Source organism: Chelonia mydas, chromosome 2 (genome assembly GCF_015237465.2).
Source record: "Chelonia mydas isolate rCheMyd1 chromosome 2, rCheMyd1.pri.v2, whole genome shotgun sequence".
NCBI lineage: Eukaryota > Metazoa > Chordata > Testudines > Cheloniidae > Chelonia > Chelonia mydas.
In genome coordinates, this window is record NC_057850.1 from 234,870,779 (window position 1) to 234,894,735 (window position 23,957).

The 23,957-nt window shown below is 40.1% G+C and overlaps 1 protein-coding gene across 18 annotated transcripts in view; it reads right to left on the bottom strand.

Annotated features, from left to right (window-relative positions):
- CUL2 (cullin 2) overlaps positions 1-23,957 on the bottom strand; it is an 87,002-nt gene that overhangs the window by 61,959 nt on the left and 1,086 nt on the right. For 5 of the 18 annotated variants that reach the window (XM_043541468.1, XM_043541475.1, XM_043541463.1 and 2 more), the window contains exons 2-4: positions 16,080-16,218; positions 7,398-7,500; positions 6,643-6,737 (exon numbers count right to left, since the gene is read on the bottom strand). In XM_043541468.1, the coding sequence (XP_043397403.1) occupies positions 6,643-6,737; positions 7,398-7,500; positions 16,080-16,198 (317 nt within the window). In that variant the 5' untranslated portion in view covers positions 16,199-16,218. The other 13 variants (XM_043541469.1, XM_043541465.1, XM_043541472.1 and 10 more) reach the window with 8 other exon arrangements.

A 23,957-nucleotide genomic window follows, 5' to 3' on the forward strand; every position in this document is an offset into this window, starting at 1 on the left:
AGTCTCGTGAACCCCTTCCTAAAAATGAATAAAGGAAAGGAGTACTTGTAGCACCTTAGAGACTAACAAGTTTATTTGAGCATAAGCTTTCATGAGCTACAGCTTCCCTTCATCGGATCACAAAAGCTTATGCTCAAATAAATTGGTTAGTCTCTAAGGTGCCACAAGTACTCCTTTTCTTTTTGCGAATACAGACTAACACGGCTGCTATTCTAAAAAAATGAATAGTTTGATGGATTTTCTCCCTTACCTCAGCATAAGTTATAAAGCAGTGATCTTGGAAATACAAAGTTTGTTTTTATGACATTATACATTATCAATCATTACAGTATTTTTATTACATTATGAAAACAGCAACACTCTTCCAAGATCTCACTTTTGTAGCTTGTATCACTTTTGATTAAGCCGGTTATAAAACAAGGCTCCTGTCAGAGGAGCCAGTAGAAAAAAGGGGCACGGGGCTGAAGTCCCCACGCACTCTGCTGGAAAAGTGGGGGGAACCATGGAGGCCACATGATCCTCATCGCCCCCACATACTGGCACCTCTGGCTCCTATGTTGCATCAAGGAGTATCAGATGTGAAACAGCATGAAGTTACTTAAGAAGCCAACTCAAAGAGTTCCCTCTACACAAGCATGCAAGTCTTGAGCAGTCCAGGAAAACAACACAAAGCTTAAACTTGTTCTTCATAATAATTTAAACACACTAGCAGCCTATTTAATTTTAAAAACAGCAAAAGACATCCACCTCTCTTTCTATTTCGTAAGAGGAGTCTTGAAGTTTAAATCTCCTCAGTCGGATAGATATGCTTGCTTTTATCTGCTTAGCTCTTGGAAGTCCCCAAGGCTCCGAACTGCTGGCTTCATGCTGCCCAGGATCCCTATGGAACCTCCTGTAACATGGGAGTTCATGAAGCCCAGTTTGGGAACCTCTGTGCTGGTTCTTTGCCTTTGTTAAAAATTTTTTTTATAAAGTGCATCCATATAAGCCTTAGGGTGAAAATACCACAAATTAGAAGTCAAACCAAAAATCTCCCCACTATCCATCCGACACCCTGATATAGGAAAAACTCAATTGTAAAAGTCTGAGGGGACACCTAAAACTTTCCTAAAAACTGAGATTTCAAAAAAATAATGGGGAAATAGCCTATTGGGCTAGAGCACACAAGACATTTTAGATTTAAAGGAAATAGGTTTACCTATAAATACAGGAACAACCTTGTATCGGGCCCAGTAAGTCAAAGACTATGTCTACACTTCCACTTATGTTGACAAATCTTACGTCGCTCACTGGTGTGAGAAAACACCCACAAGTGACAAATTTTGCCTGCATAAGTGCTCGTGTGCGTAGCACTATGTTGTGGGAGATGCTCTCCCCCGTCGGCAGAACGTGGCTACATGAGCGATCTTACAGTGGCCCAGCTGTATTGGTACAGCTGTGCCACTGTAAGCTTGATAGTGTAGACGTGGCTTAAGGGAAGACTATTCTGGAGTCAAAGATTCTTCACTGAGAATGGTGTCTCCAGTCCCTGACATTCAAAACTAGGATCAGTTAACAGAAGCACACAAGCTTAACTCAACTGACAGTATCCATTAATACCAAAGTTTCAAACTGGATAAATCATACCAAATGTTAAGTGGTTTTTTTTGGGGTGGGGGAGACGAGAATCTAATGGCCAACAGTATCTGGTACCATGCATGCTCAACTGGTATGAGCAGCAGTAGAAAACAACGTCCTACTTTCTAATTATGCCTCTGTCACCAATTCACTCTATAGCCTTGGTCAATTCACAACTTCTGTTGAAGTTTACAGATCTGTAAGATAGGGATAACTAGCCGTCAGAGCTTTGTGAATATTTATTAATATAATTAGAGTTCACTTATTATCAAAAGTGCTACAAGTACCATTACAGCCAGTGATCTTGAGACTCCAGTGTCAGCATACAATTAAAATGGAACAATACTAGACCCCTCTGGACTACATGCTATACACAGAAGTAGACTCTTTTGAAGAGCTTACAGCGAGAGTGCATCATGAATGTCAAGTCTTTAATGCTAGTGACATTTTTAATGAAACAAAACTCTGCTCATATTCAGTAGATACAAGTATCAATTCCCCTTGTTCACCTTTCACTCCTGATAAGTAGAAGCAATTCAGAACTCAGAGAGCCACGTTTTCAAATCTAACTATAGCAGCAGACAGCATTAATTCAATTCTATGCATGAATTATTTCAATCATGTGACACAGACATTCAAGGAATTAACTTTTGAAGTGGTGACAAGATGCCCCACGTATAGAAAGTTATTCCCTAAAGAGATTAGAGTGGAGCAAGTAAGACTAGAGAAATAAAAAGGTTATGTATTAACATAGTAAACATTCACATAGACCATTTGCTGTGCCTACAATGGAGAGTCATTTTAAGAAATTCCAAGGGTAAGAGGATGTTTTGGCAGATGGAAAGTGGGCAGTTTTGGAACTAAAAGCACAGTACATAGCAGAAACTCACACCATTAAAGCCACTGGGGAAAGCATGTATGAGAACCACAACAGAAATAAGCTACAATGTTTAACTTTGTTCCTCATTTAGCTCTTATGTTGGTCAGCTGAACTACCAGAATTGTAATCATGGACCTCAGTTAGGAGATTCTGGCACATCAGAATTCTAAAACAGAAATTTATTCAAGGTCAAATATTCCTTTGTACCAGTTTTAGCAAATTAATTCTATCGCTTGGGAAAGGGAGGGTCATTTATAATGTTTGTATAGTGAAGAGCATAATGGGCCAGGCTTGTCCCTTAGGTACTACTACAACAAAGAAAGATCTATGGGAAAGATAACTATAAAGGTGGTTATGTACCATAAATTTAATCTTGATAATAGAATCCTATTTTGAAATGGAGTTCAGACTTGTTTTTAAATAAGGAAATCAAAACATGTTCAGCAACCTTGAGATAAAAAAAAGTTATGAGTAACTCCTTACTCATCTACTCAGTGACAATTACGTTATCAGTTTTTTCCCCCACCAAGCATTTTGGAGAAGTGTTTTGTACAATACTTTAATGTATCAAATCTTAATGACATTTAGAAGAGAGTTCTGTGTTAATCTGAAGAGGACCAACAAATGGAGATGAGAAATTACTTTATTATTTTAGCACAGGTACCTCTAGGACCTTAAAATCTTTGCGTTACTTAGTTTTAACAGCCAAACAATTAAGTTTCACAACCTAGATTAAAGACACGTCACTACTAGACTGTATCTAACTCAAAGATTAAAAGAAACGGAAGAATGACAGTGTTCAGCTGATTTTACTTTCATGAAGCATTATGTAAAGAACATTAATTTTCTTACCACTAATACAAAAAACTTATCTTTAGTATTTATTTTACATTATTCAGGCCTTTAAAGTGCCTTTATCAGGAAGCTTTAGACAAGAATGTACTAAATGCAATGTGATTCATGCCCCATAGTTTCCTTATTCATGCAATACTTATGTCCATAATATCCACTGATCTGCTAGTTTTCTTGTAGCTAATGGGAATTTTTTTGAATTAGCCAGTGAAGTACAAAAAAGCTGCCATGTGGCTCTCTGAATTGTTTTTACATATCTCATACTCTAAGAGCAGTAGCATCCCCAATACTACAGTGAAAGTTGCAATGTTTTCTTTTCAAATGCTTAAACACATAAAATATGGACATTAAAATTCAGGGCCAGCAATACTGGCGCTAATTTTTATTCCTGCTTTGCAGATAATATTGTGGAGCTGAAAAACTTTCAGCTAAGAAGGAATTTTTAAGGATAAAATATAGCTTCATCTAGTTACAAAACTGGCTCTCATTGTTGGCAGGTGGATTACTCAGATATTGTAATTCAGATAAGCCTGTACATTTTTAACCCTCTAAGTAACATGTACTACATTTACACAAAGTGTCTCTTACAAAAACCCGTGATCCAACATGTGTAAACTACAGTCATCACAAGCGACTAAATCACACATATGCCAGAAAGACACACTACCCAAGGTGCTGGAATAGCTCTAACATCTGTAGTCTTCTTAGTTTAACTCCACACTTATTCAAAAATGGAACACTCCCAGAAAAATTACGCAAAACAGTGTCAGTGAAATCCAATTTATATATTACACGATAGAAGTGGATTTTTATTCATATGAATTTTTGAATTAGGATTAGTGTCAATGTGTAATGGATTGGTATTTATGTGACGAACACCACATTAACATGCACCACAATGTACATAGGGAGTAATTCTGCAAATAGTTAGGACTATGCACCTAAATACTCCTGTATAGAGTTCACACAGGAGTAACTATATGCACACTTGTAACTCTTTGCAGACACAGGCCCTCGCTGCACATGTATTGCATAACACCACCTGCGGATTTGAAAATGCCTTCAATAAGAATACACCATTTAATCATAGAATATCAGGGTTGGAAGGGACCTCAGTGCAGTGCAACTAATGCCCCTCATATGCTATGTTTACCCACTATTGATCATGCCCACTAAGGGCTTCTGAAACTGCTAGTATCTATCAATGTAAAATTTCAGTGGCTAGCAGCTATATCTTCTAGTCATTATTGGGTGAATTCCAATTTTGCCAAAGCCTAAGCTTGAAAGCAATATAGGTAAGACTAAAGGTCTAGGGAATGAGACATGCTGAGTCAGTTTAAATAAATACTTAGGCTACAACAGTGAGTAGAGCAGTGATCCCCAAACTGTGGCCCCCTCATCCCCAAGGACTATTTGGGGAGGCACGCAGCGGGACCTCTGCCAGCCCACACAAGGAGCAAGCACCAAACTTCCAGCTCTACTCCACCCCCAGCATCATTCCTACCCCAACACTGTTCCCTTTATCCAACTTTTCAATCAGCTCTTCACTCTTTCATGCATGCTACCTTTAAAGACACTGCATTGCCCTTCAAATTTCTCCTTACCATACTTCTGCCATGATGCCTATAAAACATTTGACAATTAGACAGCTGGAGTGATGTAACTGCTGCTTATCTGTTGAGGATTATGATCAGTATGTTATCGTGTGCTTAAGTCAACTATTTGTCATATCCACCCGGTATCTTGTCTTATATTTAAATTATAACGTCTTGAGGCATGGATAATCTTTTTGCTATGTTGCACAGTGCGTACCACAATGGGTCTGATCCTCAACTGGGGCCTCTAGGCACTACCGCAAGACAAAAAAAAACAAAGCAAAGACTGGGAATCAAACAAGATTGCATCCTCTTCTTCCTCTCACAGCATAAACTAAATTTCTTTCTAGGCATGTTTGGAAAGGAGCCACTCCCTTAACTGAATCAATTGGCACCAAGTCTATCAGTTCAAATAAACCCTTTGAGTAGAAAGAACAGGAAAAGCAAATTTAATAATATTAGGAACTAACTTTTATGTATATAAAAACTGAATGCTGTATTGCAAGCCTAGAATCTTCATCCAACAAGTTCTTTGGAAACTATACAGGTTTCAACCTTTATACCAGAGACTGAAGATAACATTTTTATTTTCATATGGCGTTCTCACTATACAAGTAATTTAGAAAAAACCTTGAAAAAAGCAAGATTTTTAAAGAGATATTGTGAGACATGATGGTATAGTCCTCACAAACAAACTTGTGAAGCTTATACACTTCCAAAAAAATCAACAAAGTGTCAAATTTCAAGTTTTACATAATATAGAGTAAGAACATCAGTATTAACTTGGCTTCTCCTGTTCTTTCCACCCACTTCTCCTAGGGGGTCTCACTCACTCGTGCTGCTTTGCATGCATGGAAAGAAAACAGCTATCCATAAAGGGTTTTTATTTTGAAGGTCAGTGGGCAAAAATGAAACGTAACAAATCTAGCCCAATAACTACCCTAACCTACCTAAAAGGTACTAAAGTAATAGCCTAATCCCTAGAAGCAAGGGATGTAGATGCTGCCAATGTTCCATCTTGCAGTCACAGGCAGTAAGAAGGAACTGAGCGATGGTTGAGGCCTCACCATCCTGTATGCCTTTCACTACAAGAATCAAGAGGCCATTCAGTGTGCAGGTGCCAACCCAAAGGAAGGGCACTGCTATTCAAAAAGGCCTTGCCTGCAAGATCAGATTCTATTTGCACCAAGGATGGAAATTGCATCACTCGAACAATTCTTACATACAACAAAATTAGTGAACTACAGAGAGATAAGGTGGGTGAGGTAATATCTTTTATTGGACCAGCTTCCGTGGGTAACAGAGAGAAGCTTTTGAGCTACGAAGAACTCCCTCCTATCTTTAATGCACGTAGCATGTAGAAACGGAGAAGGGAGTTGGCACAACTTGGCCAGCTGACTTTCTGTGGACCACTAGCATGTGTTCCACAGATCATCACTAGATCATCCCCACAGTTTGGGAACCATTGCACTAAACTCTAATTGAGATCACGATCCTATTTCATATAGGTCATCAAATTATAACACTGTAGTCATTAATGATCTGGGCCATATTCTAACCATGGCTAAAGCTACCACCATATTAGGTGAGCAATCTTCTACAGCATCCTTTAGTCAACTCTGTACAAATTATTCTCAAAACTTCCTTACTCCAGTAACCTCCAGTTACATTGCTGAAAAACTCGTTAGCAACATTTACCTGTATAAACAGTCCATGTAGTCTGCTCCTTTACTGTATTCTTCCCAGTATCTATGATACATAACCAGTACTTGTTCTTCAGATTCCAGAACACGCTATGAAGGAAAAAACATGCCATATTGTAAACGTTTACTTCCAAATGTAATGGCAAAATATCGTGTACCTATGCATTTGCAGTATATTACAATTCTGACAGCATAACAGAGTCAATCGATTACTATGAGTTTCAGTAGTGTACTTCAAGCCATAAAGACAAACTGAGCCAGTCCCTATTTCAGGGAAACTTAACTTATGCTACATGCTGGAAAAAATATAGTTTGATTGAGTCAATGGGTATATGAATGACAAAAATAGAATTGCTGAAATATCCTCATTAGTACATGTTTATAATGCAAATACTCAGTTGGACAATGCTTTGGTAATCTAGTTTTCTGTGCTTCCCCATCCTCTTCCCCCCTCCTTTTTTACCAGTAAACAATAAAGAAGCATAAGCAGCTTTTGGAAAACTATTCAAATAATTATAGTTGAAGTTATCCAGTCACACTAAACGCATTTACAATCCCCCTCAAGCCAATAAAATGTAACAAGTTGTACCACTTTTGGGTTATGAGACCATGTTTTATACTCCCTTTAAGGAGTAGTGAAAGCAGCAAGAATATGTACTCGTTAGCTACATCTATCCACACAGGACTTGCAGAATTTCTTTGTTAAGTACAGTGACAAAACATGCATATTTTTAGTCATATAATAGTTACCTTGTGCAAATGGCGTACATGATTTTCCAAAAAAAATTTAGTCTCGGTATAAAGTCTCTCTCCAAGAGGTTCTGGATAGGCCACACATAAAGCATAAATGTCCCTGAGTCTGAAGTCAAGGTTTAAAAGGTTCTTTAAACAGGTTTTGTAAATTTAAGGTTATACTTATGTTTTTCACATTTTGGATAAAACAAAGAGTTATAACGTGTCACACAGGTGTATGCACAATACTTCTTTGGATACCATTTCTTCGAACAGTAAGACATTAGGCACACTGTTTTAAAACCCCTCGGCCAAAGTACACATTTAGACACCTAAAAAATAGCTTGGTTTTCAAAGTGCTGGGCGCCCAACAATTCAGTGCTCTGCGCTGTTTAAAATTCGGTCCCTTATTGTCTAAAGATGAATTTAGGCGCACTTTTTAAAGTCTTGCATCATTAGCTTTACTAAAAGCATATGGTCTTAACTTACCACTTCATTGCATTTTTAGAGATCTATGAACTCTGTGAATTACCACCACACATACTAAGAAAGAAATCAATTTATATAGGTTTTGGAATCCTAGTATTTAACAACTGTATTAGTAAAAGAAGTCTTTTGTAGTGGAAACTAAACAATAAAGTTGATGGATTTTTGACAAGTATTTACCTTGCTCTGTGAGAAATATAACTTCCCTGGTTTCTGAAGCTGTGACTTTTTAAAATAAAAAATTTAGGTAATCTCAAAAACTGAAGAATTATTTTTCACTCTCAAGCAAAATAGATGCTTTTTATTTGCCAAAAATCATCCCCATCCTATACAGAATTATGAGTATATTAGAATTTTTATGCTTGCTATTTTTGGGGTATGGAGAGAAACTGACACTGAAGAATGGATCCACTTTTGCTCTTACGACTTGCTTAGTTAAGTGTGACTGTAAAGCAAGCACAAAGCTTGTAGTTGGGAAAGTTGACTAGAAAAGGTAATTTTTTTCAACAATTTATCACTTGGTCAAGGAAACAATATACATTTTAGAATAAAGATGATTCCTTTACAGATACTAGGGTCACTAGGCAATTTTTTTAGTATGTATTGCTTAGTAACCTTTGAAAAGTAGAAAGGCAAAAGAAAAAAAATGAAAAACCCATTCATGCTGATCCATTTTGGTAAGTTTATGTAATCATCCCTGTTAGAAGTACAGTATCTTAGAAATAAACCTTTGCATACAAAAGATTATATGAACTGCAAGATAGCACACATGACCCATCTTCCTCTAATCATGTACTACATTAAGATTAGGATGGCATGTTTGCATGCCTGCTAAAAGTTTAAAAGGAGATGGGACAGCAGGCAAGCCATTTGCTCATTCAACACCAATAAAAGAATATACAAAGAAGTTTCAAAGAAATTTTCTAAACCTACTGGTAATTCTTAGTTTTAAATGCAAGTGATAATATGAAAATACTTAAGTACAAAAACAAACAAGCCAGAAAGGGGTTTATGTGGCAGCTGGCATCTTAGAAGCCAAGAATTGTAATCTGTGTGTGGAGTATTATATTAATATAAAACTCTACAAGAAGGGTTCTCCTCAGCATGCAAAGAGGGAAGGAAATTATTGGGTGGAAACCCTGGTAAAACACATTTATCATTTAACAGAGTGGTTGGCACCATGCCAATAATTCGTAGGGATGACATATTAGAAACAAGATGAATTTCCATGTTGATCACTTAGCGTGAGGATTAGCCAGTTTGAAAAATCTTGATACATGGGATGAACAGATACAGTAGGTCTTCTCTGGGAAATTGAGGACATTCACTATGTTGTCATGTTGAACTCATACGCAAAGAAATTCCTTCCTGAAGAAAATGGATTATATGACATCTTAGCTTTCAGCAGGCTGCCTGATTTTCCAGGGAAACAGTATACAAATGTAGCTCACTTTCCACAATACTGTAGCACAGAAAACAGAATAGGGGAGACAAAGTAACCTCTATTTTTTCTTGTCAACAGACAGGCTGGGTTTGGTTGCAGGGGTGGAACCCAAACACAGAAGATGCAGCAGTACGATCGTAGAGGTGGTCTCTCAAATGCTCCATTACAGAATACCACCACATCCTCCTGGGTGGGGATCAGTGAATAGTTCTGTGCACTTGGATTCTGGGGAGATCCTTGGCTTGAGGAAAGAAAAAAGCAGGCATACAGACGGTAGCTTAGACATGGTTAACAGGACACCAACTCTCTGGCATTCTTGTCCTTGAAAAATTACATCTTCGCATTGATCTTTGACACACAGAGATCCAAAACTTGGGAACACCCCACTGGGACACTAAAGTGAAAAATTCATTGAGACACTTACTCCCAGGTGAAGCTGCAGACTGCTTAGCCACGCTATTGCGGAGTCGAGTGTGAGCCTTCTTGAATAAAAGCAAGCAACTGAATCCACTGGAGAAGGACTGTGGTGTCTCTAAAGAAAAGAGCCCCCAGGATTCTGCTGTTTATTTACTATTCTATAGTCAAGATTTTGACATGGATGAAGAAATGTGCTTAGTCCAGGCAAGACTGTAGGTCTTTTATGGTCTGATAGTTCCAAACTCGGAGTAACAGGAGACAAATTTTGACTCGTGGTCCCCTTTGCACTCAAACTGAGTAGACTCACATGCATCTCTCTTGGTGGAATCTTTAGCTTTTTTTCCTTCAGGGAGCTGTGTGGCCAGCTTCTGAGAATCAAACTTGAAGAGTCCTCATGGGCCGAAGGCAAGATGTTTATACAGAACACCACAGTACACAGAAACCTCATGAGGGTACCAATAATTCTGGATAGACAAAGTGACAGAAACCAGTTTCCATCCTGAGCTTGCTGATTTTCATGAGCAAGATGTGCCCTTCAAGTGCCAGAATTGCTCACTGTGCCATTCGTCCTGGGGACCACAAAGAATAGAGAGTAAAATCCCTTAAATGCTGCTCTCTCAGTGGGACAACTTAAATGCCTCAGTTTCCAAAAACTAGAGATCGCTGTTGACACTATATGTCACTACAAGACTGGAGAAAGGTGGGGATAGTTTGCTGTGAAGAGCAGGATTAAAGGAGCTCCACAGCATATCCTAATTCATATCCCTGTGTGTATTAGATAGTTTGTTTATTTTTACTACATAGAAAGTCTTGCCCTTACTTTAGTGCCATAAGAAGGCGTCAAAATGGCTTTTGTTGGATCTAAAGAGGCTCAAACCCCAATTCCCATCATTCCAAGCCTTTCCAACATATGGTAAATTCTCTTTTCTTACAGCTCCAGGCTCAGAAAATCTTCCATCCTCGTAGCCAGTAAAGGAATTGTCCCTTTTCACTAGGTGCCATAATTGCTTTGGCCAAATGACTCAACAAAAGCTTTTTTAAAATACACAGATGAAGCTACTTGACTTATCCATCTGCCTTCCAGGTAAGCAAGCACACCTGCCTAGGTTAGGAGCGCTAGCAAAAGTAGAGAATTTAATAGTGTCAAATGCAAAATCTACCAGAAATGAAGATGGTAGAATTCTCTCTCAGTACTAAACTTAAATTTTCTTGCCCTGACAGATTTAACTCATTACTCAAGGGTATCCTGTTAAAGTAAGTTGTTTTGACAGAAGCCTGAATAATACCTGCCAAAGCATTAGAATTCTTCCCCAGAAGAATTCTTCTTGGTCTTTAGGGAAGAAGTATCCCTTAGCTAAGAAAGTACAGCTGAAGCTACAGCTACTTGAAGAATCTGTTCAACTACTTCTTGACTTCTGTAAGCATGTTGAATATAAGCAACTACCTACACTGTTTGAATTTCACAGGGGCTTCCCACTGTAAGGAAATAATTTTCTTTATCGATTTGTGCACTAGTATCACCAACTCCTGTTTGACCCTTCAGAAAAGTATTTAACTCAGGTTGGATCTGCAGCTTCTCTAGCCAATGGAGTCAAACAGTAACTGAATCAGACAGACATTCTCTTGAATACAGTATCAGGAATAAGAAGGAAAAGGTTTATTTTTGTGGTTCTTCCTTCCCCATCCTGGCACAAGAGTAAGCTCACTTTCTTTCTTGGTTGAAGTGGAAGAGCCTTCTGAGTAGCAGTGGGACATTAAACAAATTTTTTTGCCTTCGATAGAATTATGTTTAATTAGAGGAAAAAAAAAAAAACCTGTGAAATACTCAGACTGTTGGCTCCCAAAAGAGAGCCCTGCTCTCAAAAAAGGGTCAGTTCACATAGATAATTTAGAGATATTGGAGGCGATTCCTCAGTCAAACTTGTCCTCACAGTTGGTTAAAAGAAATACCTCTTCCCTCACAAAGGAAGTGCCCCTAAGAAAGAAAAGGGTGATTAAAAATCCCTGTTAATATGTCCCAAAAATATCCATTTCCAAACCAAGATGTGCCTAGTCATTTCTGTCCTGGGGTCTCTCCTGTCCTTTTGGGAGATGGAATGGAATCCCGCTTCTACTATGCAAGGGTTTATCTTGAACAATGGAAGCCAGCTGTCCTTTCATTTCAGCCGCTATATCTGACAGCTGGCCAAGGCCAAATAAGTTGAGGCACAACTGGCACATGTCCCTCAGTAGAGAGAAGAGGTTGCAAGAGCATGTGGAGTATGTATGTGACACTGTGAATGGCAGCTGCCACTTGCATTGTGCCTGAGCCAGCAATGCAAAACTAGGCTTGTCTCAGGATAAGGAGAGGATCTAGAAAGGGTGGATAAATATTACCAACCTAACCTCTGAGGTCCCCAAATCCTCCTGAATACTCACATCTCAAGGTTCAAAAACCCATCCAGATTAGAATCATATAGTAGCAGAAGTCTCTGAACTGATGCACATCAGACAGAAGCAGAACTTCCAGAGAATTCTTATACAGGCAAGAACCAGCTGACAAGGGAAGCTCACATCCCATTCTGAAGGTTGGCAGCCATGTTCATGCAACAGACTTCAATGTGAAGAAAGCCTGAATTATGCTGGCATCCTATTTAAGAGTGTAATTAAGATGGGAGTGTAAATAAATAAAAAAAAACACAAACACAAAACGTAAATCCAGACTCCCAGATTTCTAGTCTCTTCCAGAATCCTTTGTAAAATGTTAGGGGGAAAACAGCAGGAAATACTACTAGCATTTTATACCCAATTGAAATATTCTATATACATTATCCTTTATTTCGGATGTCCCCAAGTCTATTTGGTTGGCTGAAAAAGTGACTATTCAGGTGTGAAAAGCCAAGGCACCTGGAATTCTGCAATTAAATGTGGATCTGTATATTGTGGAACAGACTAAAGGAAAAACAAAACGCCACACTATTCTGCACTGTTGAACATCATCTTTCTAAAGATTTACTTTTATTGTTAAACAGTGTGCGAAATAAAAGAAGGCAGTTAGCTACCTTACCCCAATAAAATCTGATAAAAATACCGGTGTACTGCTAGTTACTGATTAGAAGCTTTGCCACACCAAATTGTTCAATACGTTAACATTCTAAATTAAAAAGTTACTCTCAATAGCTAAGATACTTACAGTAACAAGTTTTAAACAAAGCAAACTAGCATCTGTACTGTGATAATGCTGCACAGTGAAATAATGCCAGAACGATTTTATTTCTGTGGAGACGCAGACAGAGGAAATCTGAAGGTCAAAGGTAACTAAAAATGAGTCATGCTTTAAATAAAGAGACAGTCTATGAGCTGCTCCTTATCAGAGGCAGGTAACACTATTCCGTTGGTATCCCAAACTCATTTATCCTGTTTTCATCATTTTAAAGAGGCTTGTTCTAAATAAAAAGACAACCCTATAAAAAGAAGATCAATAAACCTCAGGCTCTGTTGGAATAGAGGGGAGAAGCAAATGCCAGAAATGAGGTTCATCCATTGAGAGCACCACTCACCCACTATGACCACTCAACTCCTGTAAATAGGTCTCCATTTTTGCAGTGTACACTGCTACAAAATGTGGTCTAGAATCAATTGGATTCCTTTTTCTGTAGCAATATAAATACTAAGTTATTCACAATAAATATTAGGTTTCTAATACCATACCACAGTTAAAAACTAAATACTTCCTCCTCCTCCCCCCAATTCTTCATAACCATCTTCTGGTTGTAGCAGTTTATTTTAAAAGTTGATAGTATAAACAGATCAGACTGATCAATAGTGCTATAATGAGTAAGTGTGCTAAATAGTGAGAGAGTTTTAATACAACAGTTCAAAATGCCTTTGCCACATTACTTCTCTAGGTTACGAAGTCTAATAAAAGACAAGAAAAATAAAGGCAAATGGTGTAATATTTCCTTCATATACATTTAAGACAAGTTAGTATAAGGTTAAAGCCCTTGCAAATATCTAAAATCTGAACTCTCTTAAGAAACAGGTTGTTCCAAACTAAACTATGTTCATTTAAGCAAGACATCTGAAGCTGTTGTAGCAGGTGAGTGGGATCCAGCTTGTAAAAAAGCTGGCTTTTTAAAACTAGCTTTTTATTTTTTAAAGTGTCACTGTAAGAGCATCTGAATTACTAAATGATTGTTCCAAATCTGAAATAAACTGTAACACTGACTGTACAGAAAAAAAATTGGTAATGTCATTAAGTTTTGAATACCCACTAATGAGACTTGTGTTGATGTATATAATTTACTTAAGCTAGTAGAAGCTCCAAAAAGAGCCAATCTTTGCTTAGAAACTACAAGCTACAGAAGCTCATCCTGCTGCAGAGGATATTCCAGGAAGATCTTTCTCTCTCCTATAGCTGCAAGATGCCAAAATAGTCACTATGCTGCCACCTTCTTAAACATGGAGTTAAGAGTTTTTGACCACCGGGGTCCTAGGAATTACATCAAGGGCCTCCACTAAGCATATTTTGGTAGTCTGCTAGTGTGCGTTCTCTAGTTGATTGATGTTCAGTCAGCTGCAAAGTAAGTTCTGAAGGGGGATCAGTACAAAATTGGTCATGCATGGTTGAAAAATAATCTCCATGTTCCTCACACAAAAGTTACAAACTGGGGTTATATAGGAAAAAGACAGTATTTTTTTAACACACACATTATATATATATATATAATTCAGCTCCAGATAGTGATTTGTGAAGTAACAATTTCAAATGTCTCCTGAAACATGAGAAATGCTGCCAGCTTGAATTTTTAAAACAATGGCTCCCATGTACAATTTAAAAATAAATAAATAATGCTGTGGTGGGTGATTTATCAGGGCAGGAACACTTATCTTATTCCTTTGCAGGCTCTTGGAGTGTGAAACAAATGTAAATTTGCAAGTATTTTGAATTGACTATTTTTTTAAAAAAAGAAGATTCTGGCTAACTGCTACATCTCAGAGCTACAGCCTTGCTTTATGCTTCCTTGTGAGATTGTAACATGCAGTTCTTAAACAGCTTATTTTGGTTTTCAGGAGTTGTACTTAGAGTAACAGAACAATTTGACAAAATCAAGTCCTCAAAACCAAATCACTAGCGACTTTTTAAATTATAGAAGTAACAGGTGTGACTTTTTAAATCTGGCTGTCCCAAAGACAGGGTGAGAACTCATGACTCCAGACGTGCAATTAGAAAAGGGCTTCTAATGCAAGAGCCATCAGAAAACTTGTTGTCCTCAAAAGTGAGGTGGTAAATGGACTTGCAACAAACTCAATGTTATGTTATTATTTAGGGACACAATAGAAAGCCATCTACTCTGAAATGCAAACACAGCTTGTTAAATGGGACGTAGATTTAAAAGGCTCTTCTTCCCTTTTTGTAAATTTATGTGGTAGAAAGCTAGGTATCAAATTTGTCCTGTAGTATGTGGACTCCTAGATCTGAAAATTACTGCTTCTCAGAAGGATTCAGATTGCAGGTGAGTCTCTGAAAATTCACCCATTATTCCCCATAACAAGGCAGCCTTCCCCTCTGAAGGCAAAAAAAAAAAAGTCAGTAGGTTATGTCTCTTCATTATGCTACAAGCCTATTTTAGTTGCGACAACAATGCTTCTCTCTCAAAAAAATAAGATCCTTCATATCGTAAGACTATACGTAAAAGAGGGAAGGGTGAGTATCACCACAAGCTATATTTAAGAAAACAAAAAATGTATTTATCCTTGGCTGTTGGAGAAGAATAAAATGGTATTAAAGCAGGATGTGAGTTGCTAATCTGCAGAAGTTTTTGCCTTGGCCACTGTTAATTAAGGAAGTGATTTGAGTTATAACAATTGTGTCTTTACATGCTATCAAGAATACTTAGAACTAATAAGTGGTTTTACTTGAGTGTACAATTAAAAATAGCTTGTTTTTAGGAGGAGGAGTCTCAACCAATAGATGTTTTGAACGTAGAACAGTTCCAGCGTAGTGGAAGATTGATATAAAATGAGTTTAACAACAAAAACAAATACCTCTTTGGAAGGGAAAGAAAATAGTTAAAACAGCTCTCATTATACCTACTAAGATTTATCCTGCTGAAAGCAATGTGAAAAAGTCAGATTTGATTATTTCCACTTCTATACAAAAACAGTGAAAAACAAGTAACATTTGTACAAAACCCCATGTCTTCCTCTCAACGCCTCATCCAAAACTCATTGAAGTCCGTGAAATAAGCTCATTCATTTTGATGGGCTTTGGAGCAAGCCCACATTACTGTGTTACAAACTGCGAGGGCCACTCTGTGCTAAAATATATTCATATGTAGAAAAATGAAGTTGAAATTCTGTTAAAAGGATACGAGAAGCGGTCATTCCATGTCGCTCTTTCAACATAATCCAACATTACAACGGCTTTAATTGTTGTTAGAAGTTTGTTCCATGTTTCATCAAAATCAACTACTCGTGGTTTCAGGGACATTGTGGGGATTTAGTGTTAATCTGTAGGGGGGCGGAAAAAAAAAAGTGTTAGTCTCAACCTCCTAAACATGAAGAAGCAGTCAAACAGAACATTTCAAGAGTTTTTAGAAAGTAACTGATAGAGCCCTGAAACTCTTCTTCCTTTAAAGCAAACAGTAATTTCTTTAAAAGCATCACCTTTAAACTTTCTCTTTATATTATAACTATGTACACTGGTGTAATATTGTGCATTAAGGACCCTATGTAAAAATTAAATGCACCTCTTATTCTAACATTAAGGTCACACAAAGTCCAAGACTATGAAGATTGAAGTTAAGCTTTCTCAAAAGTAACATCAAATCTGCCAAACTGAATGGAACAGTGTGTTTTATAATGTACATTCAACAGGAACATGGAATGTTTACAACTTAACACTCTCACATAATGCTATGATTTGCTTTGGTTGCTTCTGAACAAAGTAAGATTGTCCCTGCCCTAAGGAGCTTACAGTTTCTCAGCTGACGTACAACATGCTGAATATATTAAAAGTATAAACAAGTTAGTATTGTGTGCCCTACATCTATCTCAGGCCACCAATATTTGTCATGAAAATTTGACAGACCAGGCACAAGACTCTAGCCATCCACCTTTTACTCTGATGATTAACAATGAAAAAGTAGTTCTACATTTTTGCTTGTCAAGAAGTTGTGTATTCTTCTGGAAAACAAGTATAAATTTGCTATACTGACCATACATATTTTCACATGCACACACAAAATAAGCAGGAGGTTAACACTGTAACCCACTGAAGAAACGTATTTCAGAATATGCTGCTAACAGAATGAGCGAGTGTTAGTAGCTTAGGCAACACTTTCTTTCCAAACGGTTTTAATAATGTTATGTTATGTGAATACCTGGTAATCCTTAAACCAGGTAAAGTTGACTCCAGGCGTTGTGATCAAATCAGTGAGCCATAGGTTAGGCGATAAGTGTCAATTTTAAAAACACAGGAATTACCATACTAGATCAGACCAGTGGTCCAGCTAGTACAGCATCCTGTGTCTAGCAGCAGCAAGAAACAAAAATTAAGAAACCCTGTACAGACAATGGGTTTATAGGCAGGGATGGTTATTCCCATAAAAGTTTCTTCCTTATCCCTTTCAGTTAAGGGTTAGGCTTATGCTCTTCACATGCTGTTACATAGTTCCTAACAGCGATGGTGAACTGGACAGACTCTACCCTTGAGACTTTGAGATGATCATGCTTGTGAGCTCTATATACATCAGGTACTTACTCTATTCTATTTGAATCCCGACACTTTCAGATCTTCATGATTTAGTACAGTGGAGGGCAAACTTTTTGGGCTGAGGGCCACAGCTGGATGGGGAAATTGTATGCAGGGCCTGGGCAGGGGTGTGGGAGGGAGTGCAGTGTGCAGGAATGGGCTCAGGGCAAGGGATTGGGGCAAAAGGAAGGGTTCGGAGTGCAGGAGGGGGCTCAGGGCAGGGAGTTGGGGGGCAGGGTGCAGGAGGGGTTCGGGCTCCAGCCCAGCACTGTTTACCCAAAGCGGATCCAGGGCGGCTCCCTGCCTGCCCTGGCTCCATGCCACTCTGGGAAGCGGCAGGAACCATGTCCCTGCGCAGCCATGGGGGGCCCACAGGGCTCCCCCCACTGCCCTTGCCATACCTCCAGGTACCTCCCCCAAAGCTCCCATTTGCCACAGTTCCCCATTCCTGGCCAATGGGAGCTGCAGGGAGTGGTGCCTGGAGGCAAGGGCAACACACAGAGCTCTCTGCCCCCCCCACCCCCCGACATGGTGCCGACTGCTTCTGAGAGCAGCGCAGGGCCTGCGGCACCATGGAGGTGGCAATCCCGTGAGCCAGATCCAAAGCCCTGAGGGGCTGGATCTGGCCCGTGGTTTGCCCACCCCTGATTAGTACCTTCAAGGACCTAAAAAATAGTCAATGGACACCGAAGAGCACAGCGTTCTGTAGCTCAGCTACTTGCAGTGCCTTGGTCCATGAGAAGCAGAAAGACCTGTATTTGTCATTCTTAATTAGAGATGCCTCCTCACAATCCTTCATATTGCCACTGCTTGAACACACAAGGTTCTCTAGTACTTATGAACTTTTGTATGAGAAGGAGGGACAGAAGGAGGCAGCCCATCCTTAAAGTCAGGAGTGCAGTGTAAAATGTTGGGTTGTGCACTGTATTACAATGTGATCTCCTATAATACTGAGTGCGTAAGGATTGTCACTTCAGTAACAGGTTTAATTCAGCCACCTTGAACAACAGTGAAAGTTCATCATCATCCAGAAAGCTCATCCTTTGTTATGTATCTTGATCTGTTGGAAAATTATTCGTTTTTTTACACTGAAGCCTTGAAAGGATTATTGTTCAATGACCGTAACTGTCTTGCAAAGAGAAAAATTGTCTCCTTTCTCAAGGAGTAACGACTCTCTATTTGTAACAAAGCTGGTCAACTTGAAGGGTACCAACCTGGTAACATTTAGGAATTCACTGCATGTGTTAGCACACTCACCTACTACATAGTAACCGCTGTTGGTATTTTCTGGAGTCTTCTCTACTGGCTGAAAACTATCCTAACTAAGTAGCATTCTCTACTTTGGCAATAAACTTGCCTCCTTATTAAATGGTTCCTAGCCCAGTGGATTACATAGTTGCTGTGTACGGCTTCTATACAATGTCCAAACAGATTGAGGTCAGCAGGGATTGCTTGAAAGCAATAGAAACAAGGCCATTGACAGTTGGCCTCAGAATGAAGGTAGAATATCAGTGCTTCAAAGGGTCAAAATTCTGAGAAGTAGTATAGGAGAGGCTTTACCTTACCAAGGAAGCAAAAGATCCAGATATCTTTAGATAAAAGCCAACTCCCCTAGGTCCCAAACTCAGGAACAGGAGTAGCTTTTTATGCTACTGATATACTCTTATACAGGAAAGACTGTACACATGAATTCCCCCTACAGAAGTGCATGCTTGTGCATGAGACAAAAGAGCACCTAGCCATGAACAAAATAGTTGAAACTGACAAAGTGCTGTCAAATGCATAAAATTAAAAAAATAAGTCAACCTCTTTTCAATATGCAACGGCAGCGAAAAAGACAAAAAGTGTTCGACTATATAATACAAATACCATTATACAGAAGAATGGCACACTTTCATTTAGTATACCGTATTCAAATATTGGCCACTTTCTCTAAAAGAGATATAGAAGAAATAGAGGGTGTTCAGAGATCTCTGACAAAAGTGATCTGAAGCATGGAAAAACTTGCATATAAAGACTGCAAAGATTAGGTCCGTGTAGTCTGAAGAGGACACAAAGCGGGAAGATGGGAAATGCATACAAAATAATGCATGATTTAAGAGACAGTAGATGAGGCACTTCTATTTACCTTCTCCAACAGTAACAAAGGGAAATTTAATAAAATTTAAAGGCAGCAAGTTTTGAACTGATAAAAGGAAATATTTTAAAAAATTGGCCTGTGGAACTCATCACTAGAATAACATGAAGAAAGAGAGCTTGGTAGGATTCTGAGCAGTATTGGACATTTATACAGATGAGAATACCAAGTTACATCAAGATACTGTTCTAGGTTCTAAAACAGCAGCCTTTTTCCTGCTAAAAAACAAACTTATTACTATTAACACACACCAAGTGATGTATTAGTATTTTCAGTTTCGTAGAAACATTCAAAACATTTGTAAAATGGACACTACTATGTTTAAAGAAAAGATATTTTCCAGAATCCAGAAATAATATATTGCTACTCTTAACATGAATTGACAAAAATGGCAACAAGTTATAATAAATCCCAGGAAAGGAAGAGATTTGAGGGATATGTCTTCCAAAACGAAGATGAACACCAGTAAAAGAAACTAAGAAACAAACCACAACAAAGCAGGTCTTTGGCAACCAACAAAAATTAGTAACTGGTCTTTATCTAAAAGGATTAATCACACAATTATATTAAAATATGTGGGAACACTTTTTGATGAGACCTAAGCAGAAGTTATCTCTGCTCTTTAAGAGTATGAAGGATCCCATGGCACTTTTTGTATGAGCAGGGTTTAATTGCCATGTCCCCACATCCCCTCAACAATATCCCCTCAAAAGGGTTGGGTAGCATGCTGTGCACCAGTTTGTTGCTGCCCCAATTCTCTCCGAGTATCTCTACAGAAGGATGATTTTTCTTTCAGTCATGAGAAACTAACTTGATTGAAGAAAGTATCTCCCCCGCCCCGCCATGAGGCATACAGGACCAATGAAGCTGTATTTCACTGGTGCTGCATATATGTAGTCTGTATAGCAGTTTCAGATCCTTTGTGACAAAAAACCCCTCAAATGTAAAATATTAACTGGCTTGAGATAGAGTGCTTATTGGAGATGGATACAGTATTGCAGTTTTTCTCCAGCAGAGTATTTACATAATTTTTTTTTATAATTTCAAAACATTTTTAGATAAACTAATTAATCCTCAGAAAATTCAGTACGGGTTGTCTATAAGGGGGTGTTACAAAAACACTCCTGTGTATAAGTGTAGCTACAATGCGGACACACTGCACTACTATAAAAAGTAACAAACTAGTGCATCTTGCTCTGAAGTAAGCTGCATCAGTGCAGGTCTACTCTACACCAAGGGGTTTCACTAGTGAAACAGGTAGACATACTTTAACCCCATCGTACATTAGAAGCAGCAAACAGCCTTTGGTTCCCGTCCTCATATGTGCTGTTTATGAGAGTGGGGCTATTAAATATGATAAACGCAGGTTGTGTGACCACATGCAGGTCCCAATAGTTCTCAGCTATATAAATATGTTGTGAAAACAAAAGACACAAGGGTGGAGTGCGGGGGCCAGCCAGGGGGAGAAACATTGCCTACTGAAGTTGGAACATCCAAAAGATTTAAGTTGGCCAAGTCCAGCAACCTCGAAATCGCCCAGCAGCGGAATGAGTAGGCTGAGTGGGCGGTGGGTCCCTCACCTCCCTGCCCCTCCACACCCACATTATTCACTCCCAAACCAAAAGTGAAACTGGCGGGGACGGGGGTGTAACATTCCCTCGAGGGCCGGGGGCGGATTTCGGGGCCTGCGAGGAACGACTCAGAACGGGTGCAAGGAGTCAAACATGGCCGGGACCTCAACCCGGCGGGGCTTAGCGTGGGGAGAACAAAACCCGTCACGAGGGCCAGGGGTTTTGGGGAGCAGCCAACAGACCCCGGGGGAGAGGGGAAGGAGTCCGCCCTCGCGGGAGGCGCCGGGCCAGCAAAGGCGCTCGGCGGTAACCTATCCCCCCGAGACGGGCCCAGCGGATCCAGGCCGTGCGCGAGGAGGTCATACCCCCTCGGAGCCGGGGGCAGCCCTCGCTCCGCTTCCCCACGGCGTTCGCTGGGGAGCCAGAGGCGCCTCCAGCGCGGGGTTACCTGGCAGCAGAGGCCTGAGTCAGCGGAGCCGGCCGGCCTCCCTCCTCCGTGTCCTGAGGCTGCAGTCCCTGCCCCGCTCCCCCTCCTCACAGCGCTGCCATTACCCAGCCGCGGCCCCCAGCCCCGTCTCTCCGCCGGCGCCGCCAATGCACTGCAGACCAAAGGGTATGGGGGAGAAGCCTCCGGACACTCCGGCCCCATCGCGCTCCGGTCCTGCCGGATACTCACCCGCCTCGCTGCGTGCGCCTCAAGTCACACAGCCGGCCACTGCTTGCGTCTGCCCAAAGGCGCTGGGCGAACGGCCGGGCCTGGCCGCGATGCACCTCTCCCCCGGCCGGCCGGCTTTGGTACAGTCCACACTACGGGAAGTGTAGAGAGTCTAAATTCATTCGACTTCTGTTACCGCAAATAACTAATTGAACTCCCCTTAGCGCAGGGCCAGGCGGGGCCCGCATGCGCATGCTTCGCGCTGCTTGTTCGGATTTATTTCCCTTCTCCTCCATGCGCATGCGTTACTCACCAGCTTCCATATGGTTTCTTCTGCGCATGCTCCCGCTCTTCTGTGCATCGCAATAAATCAGTCTCCGTGGTGCACTGCACTCACGGCTTGAAATGGAGCATCGTTGGGGCAATGCAAGTTAGGCATATGGGACTCCGCTCGCACCGGTCTCCAGCATTACAGTCGCAGCTCGGCCACTCCACCACGGCTACTGCACCCACTTTTCCTCCCTATGCACTTGCAGCACATCCTGCACACACACCACTGCTGCGTCCTCCCATATAACCGCACCACACCACCCGCACCTCGCATGCCTCCAGCCTTTCACAGAATTAAAAACACAGGAATAGATAGAGTACAAGAAACCCTCCAGCAGGGAGATGTGGGATCATCTGTCCGCCCAGGAAGGTCTCATCCTACACTCTATTAGAGTCCAATTCCCTAGGGACCGAGGGAGTGCCTCTTGCGGGGAGGGGTGGGAGGCGGGGCATGCAGCCCTTCCAGAAAACCCATCATGCATTTTCATGTTATTTACTATTGTATTCATACCATTGCTTGACTGAAAATAAGCACTGTAAATAAAGAAAACGCTTATAATACAAGACATACATTGGAGGCTAATCACAGGCATTTATAACGAAATACCTACATCTCCAAACATACATTCACAGCTAATTCCCGTGCTGCCTCTACTATCAACTCCCCCATGACCTTCTTCGCCCGGCTGTGGGAAGGTGTTCTCAATCGACTTAACTCACGCAAGATAAACTCCTAATGAAGACAAGCCAGTCTGTAGTTTACACAGAAACTAAGAACACTTTTTCCCTAGTGAAGGCAGTCCACATGTGATTACTTAGAGGTCTCACTCACATCTCCACATAATTTATAACAAATATCCCACTACCCATGAGATTCTCACAGCTTGATATGCTCCTACCTGTCATGGGGGGGATAAGAGGGAAGGTCCTCATGGTTTGGTAACTGTTTAAAAGATAGGAAACAATAGAGAGAGGTAAATAGTGGTGTTCCCCAGGGGTCTGTACAAGGACCGGTCCCATTCAACATATTCATAAATGATCTGGAAAAAGGGGAAAACAGTGAGGTGGCAAAATTTGCAGATGATACAAAATTACTCAGAATAGTTAAGTCCCAGGCAGACTGCAAAGAGCTACAAAAGGATCTCACAAAACTGGGTGACTGGGCAACAAAATGGCAGATGAAATTCAATGTGGATAAATGCAAAGTAATGCACATTGGAAAACATAATCCCAACTATACATAAAAAATGATGGGGTCTAAATTAGCTGTTACCAGTCAAGAAAGATCTTGGAGTCATTGTGGATAGTTCTCTGAAAACATACATTAAATGTGCAGCAGCAGTCAAAAAAGCAAACAAAATGTTGGGAATCATTCAGAAAGGGATAGATAATGAGAGAAAATATCATATTGCCTCTATATAAATCCATGGTACACCCACATCTTGAATACTGTGTGCAGATGTGGTCACCCCATCTAAAAAAAAAAAAAAGATATATTGGAATTGGAAAAGGTTCACAAAAGGGCAACAAAAATGATTAGGGGTATGGAACGGCTTCTATATGAGGAGCAATTAATAAGACTGGGACTTTTCAGCTTGGAAAAAAGACAATTACTGGGGGATATGATAGAGATGTAGAAAATCATGACTGGTGTGGAGGAAGTAAATAAGGAAGGGTTATTTACTCCTTATCATAATACAAGAACTAGGGGTCACCAAATTAAATTAATAGGCAGCACGTTTAAAACAAAAGTATTTTTTCACACAATACACAGTCAACCTGTGGAACGCCTTGCCCGAGGAT